General features: G+C 36.3%; 1 protein-coding gene across 9 annotated transcripts in view; it reads right to left on the reverse strand.

Annotated features, from left to right (window-relative positions):
• The window catches only part of LOC108749773 (acetylcholinesterase-like), a 45,902-nt gene that overhangs the window by 16,955 nt on the left and 26,343 nt on the right, over positions 1-2,604 (reverse strand). For all 9 annotated transcript variants that reach the window (XM_018488719.1, XM_018488722.1, XM_018488727.1 and 6 more), the window contains one exon: positions 1,336-1,697. In XM_018488719.1, coding sequence (XP_018344221.1) covers positions 1,336-1,697 — 362 coding nt within the window. The remainder of the gene's footprint in view (positions 1-1,335; positions 1,698-2,604) is intronic.

Genomic DNA, 2,604 nt, shown 5'->3' on the forward strand with positions numbered 1-2,604 from the left:
CTTTTAAATGTATCATGGAAAAATTTATAACTTTTTCATAATTTTTTATTTCGTTAAAAAATATGTGTAATACATACATTCTTATATCTATCAGTCTACGTTGTAGTCGAGATAGTCAGAAATTAAAATATGATAATGGTCAGAATTTTTTGATTCGTACATCATAATTTGTCGTGTTTGTACTTCGCTTCTATAACAAAAATACTTTTCTCAGTGTAATTCACGAACGAGGCCTCCTTTCTTTAAATTATTATACATCGACCTTTAAGTTCCAAGTGAATCTGAAAGATATTGTTCTCCTCGGAGATTACGCGGTCGAATGAACGAAACTTTTTTCATCCCACGTCTTTCATTCGTTTTATCGCGAAGAATTCTCGCTCTCTTGACTACATTCTAAGCCGATCACAACTGCGAGCACAATTCTTGGTCCGAGAGAGCGGTATTTTCCTGTGCTTCTCCCCGCTTCATTTGCGAGACCATAGACTAATATGATAGATTACGCATTCAAATGTGACAGCTGAAGACAACACATGAAGGACAGAAATATGCGTAATCTGTCCGTCATACATTGCACAATTGAAAACGAGAAAAGTGTCTGATCAACTATTATCCTCCCTCACTAATCCCAGATAACACGAAATATTCTATGAATATTCTAATAAAACACAAATATTCTTAATGTTGGAATATTTATATCGAATGTTCTATGAATGTACATGGAATATTCTATTAAAAAATTCATATTTACATAATATAAAAAACATTCACAGAACGTTCCTCATAATATATTCGTAGAGTTAATGAACTGTACATGAGCAGTGTGCTCTAGCCTTATCTTGCAGACCAGATCAGCCCAAACGTATATAAAAATACTCAAAGAGATTAAAAATCAAAATAATGTTAACGTTATATTAACGTTATATTAACTGATTATTATCTGAATTTATATCACTTTTTCATCATTTAATCAATATGACATTATTTTGACTTTCTTCTCATATTTATAGAATGTTATATAAAACATTCTATAAATATTCACAGAACGTTTATAATTGTGCCATTCAAATGTACTATGAACGTATTAATATTTAACAGTGTTTTTGGTACATTTATAGAATATAGGAATTTTGTTAATAAATATCGAATATTCATAGAATGTTTGTGTGCTATTTGGGAACGTTCCCAAATAGCACACAAGCATTCTGTGACGTCAAATGACATCTTAATAATATCTTAGTAACGTCTTTAACGTCGACAAGACGTCACCTTGCTATTTCGATTGTCCTCACGCCTCCATTAAAATCTCTGATATATAAATTTGTGCGCGGGACTCACCGATGGGTTTCTGGGCGTAGGGTATGCCGAACCAGGCGTCGACGCTCTTGCCGGTTGTCGCGACCATGGTTTTGCCGCGGACCATGCCTTTCTTAGTGCGCACCACCAGCGGATCGTCGGAATGGCCGACGAGGGCGGCCGGCCGTGGGAGCTCCTCGCTCGACCTGGAACTCCTGGCGTCCTCGCGCGACGTCTCCTGGGCGGCGTGCAGCTCGTGCTCGTGATGCCTGCTTCGGTGGGACGGCGAGCCGAGGCAAGGATCCGGCTGTAGGACGAGGAGCAGAAACAGGCTTAGCACCAGCAGAGCCTCCAGTCTGCCGGTCCGCCAGGAACTTGAGTTTCTCGACATCGTGCCTGCTCGGCTGCAAAAAGAAATAATCGCGCGCATTTCGCCCATCATTTATCGTGCACGCGGAGAGGGAGAATTGTATCTACAAATACCTTACGCTCGCAATTTCTTGCAAATCTCACTCCAAGAAAATACAACCATCCTTTACTTCTTGAAAAAGAATGACAATTTTCACTCTTTTTAGAAGAAATTTTCAAAGGAGTGAAATCTCACTTCTTTTTAGTGACATTTCTCCTCCTTTTGGAGTGAATTTTCATTTCAAAGAAAACTTGTCACTCTTTTTCAAGAAGTGAAATATTTTAACTTTTTGCCGAAGGTGGTTGTATTTTCACTCTCTTGGAGTGAGATTTTCACTGCAAGAAATTTAGAGTGTACGAAATTACAATAACGATCAATAAAAATAAAATTAAATATCTACGTGTGTTCGTAATACATATCTCCTTCTCTCTGTCAATGTGTTTCCTTCGCGAAACTATTATAATTATTTTTCGTTTAAAACAAATTAAATGTAATTTTAGACCGTCTATAATTTGCGCCGAAATTTAAAATAGAATTCTATTTATAATTTTGTACGCCATACAATATGAAAAACGTTTGAACAGAATCAGAGAATCTTCACATAAATAAAATATGCTTTAAAATGTATATATGTATATCAAAACGCATGGTATATAAAATTATAAATAGAATTCTATCTTGAAATCTCACGTGAATTATAGATCGCCTAAAATGGACTTTGTGTATATGTATACGACATGAATGGAAAATGAACAAATTATTTAGTATAAAATGTTTAAAAAGCGATTATCCGAGAGAGCCGAACCACGTGTAGCCTTCAATTATTCTTGTGTACCACAGTGTCGAAAATGTCACGACGGAGAATTGGAAAGGGTTAATCCTCACCCTTGAAACTTGTTCTT

The sequence above is a fragment of the Trachymyrmex septentrionalis genome, unplaced genomic scaffold (assembly GCF_001594115.1).
Source record: "Trachymyrmex septentrionalis isolate Tsep2-gDNA-1 unplaced genomic scaffold, Tsep1.0 scaffold312, whole genome shotgun sequence".
Taxonomy (NCBI): Eukaryota; Metazoa; Arthropoda; class Insecta; order Hymenoptera; family Formicidae; genus Trachymyrmex; species Trachymyrmex septentrionalis.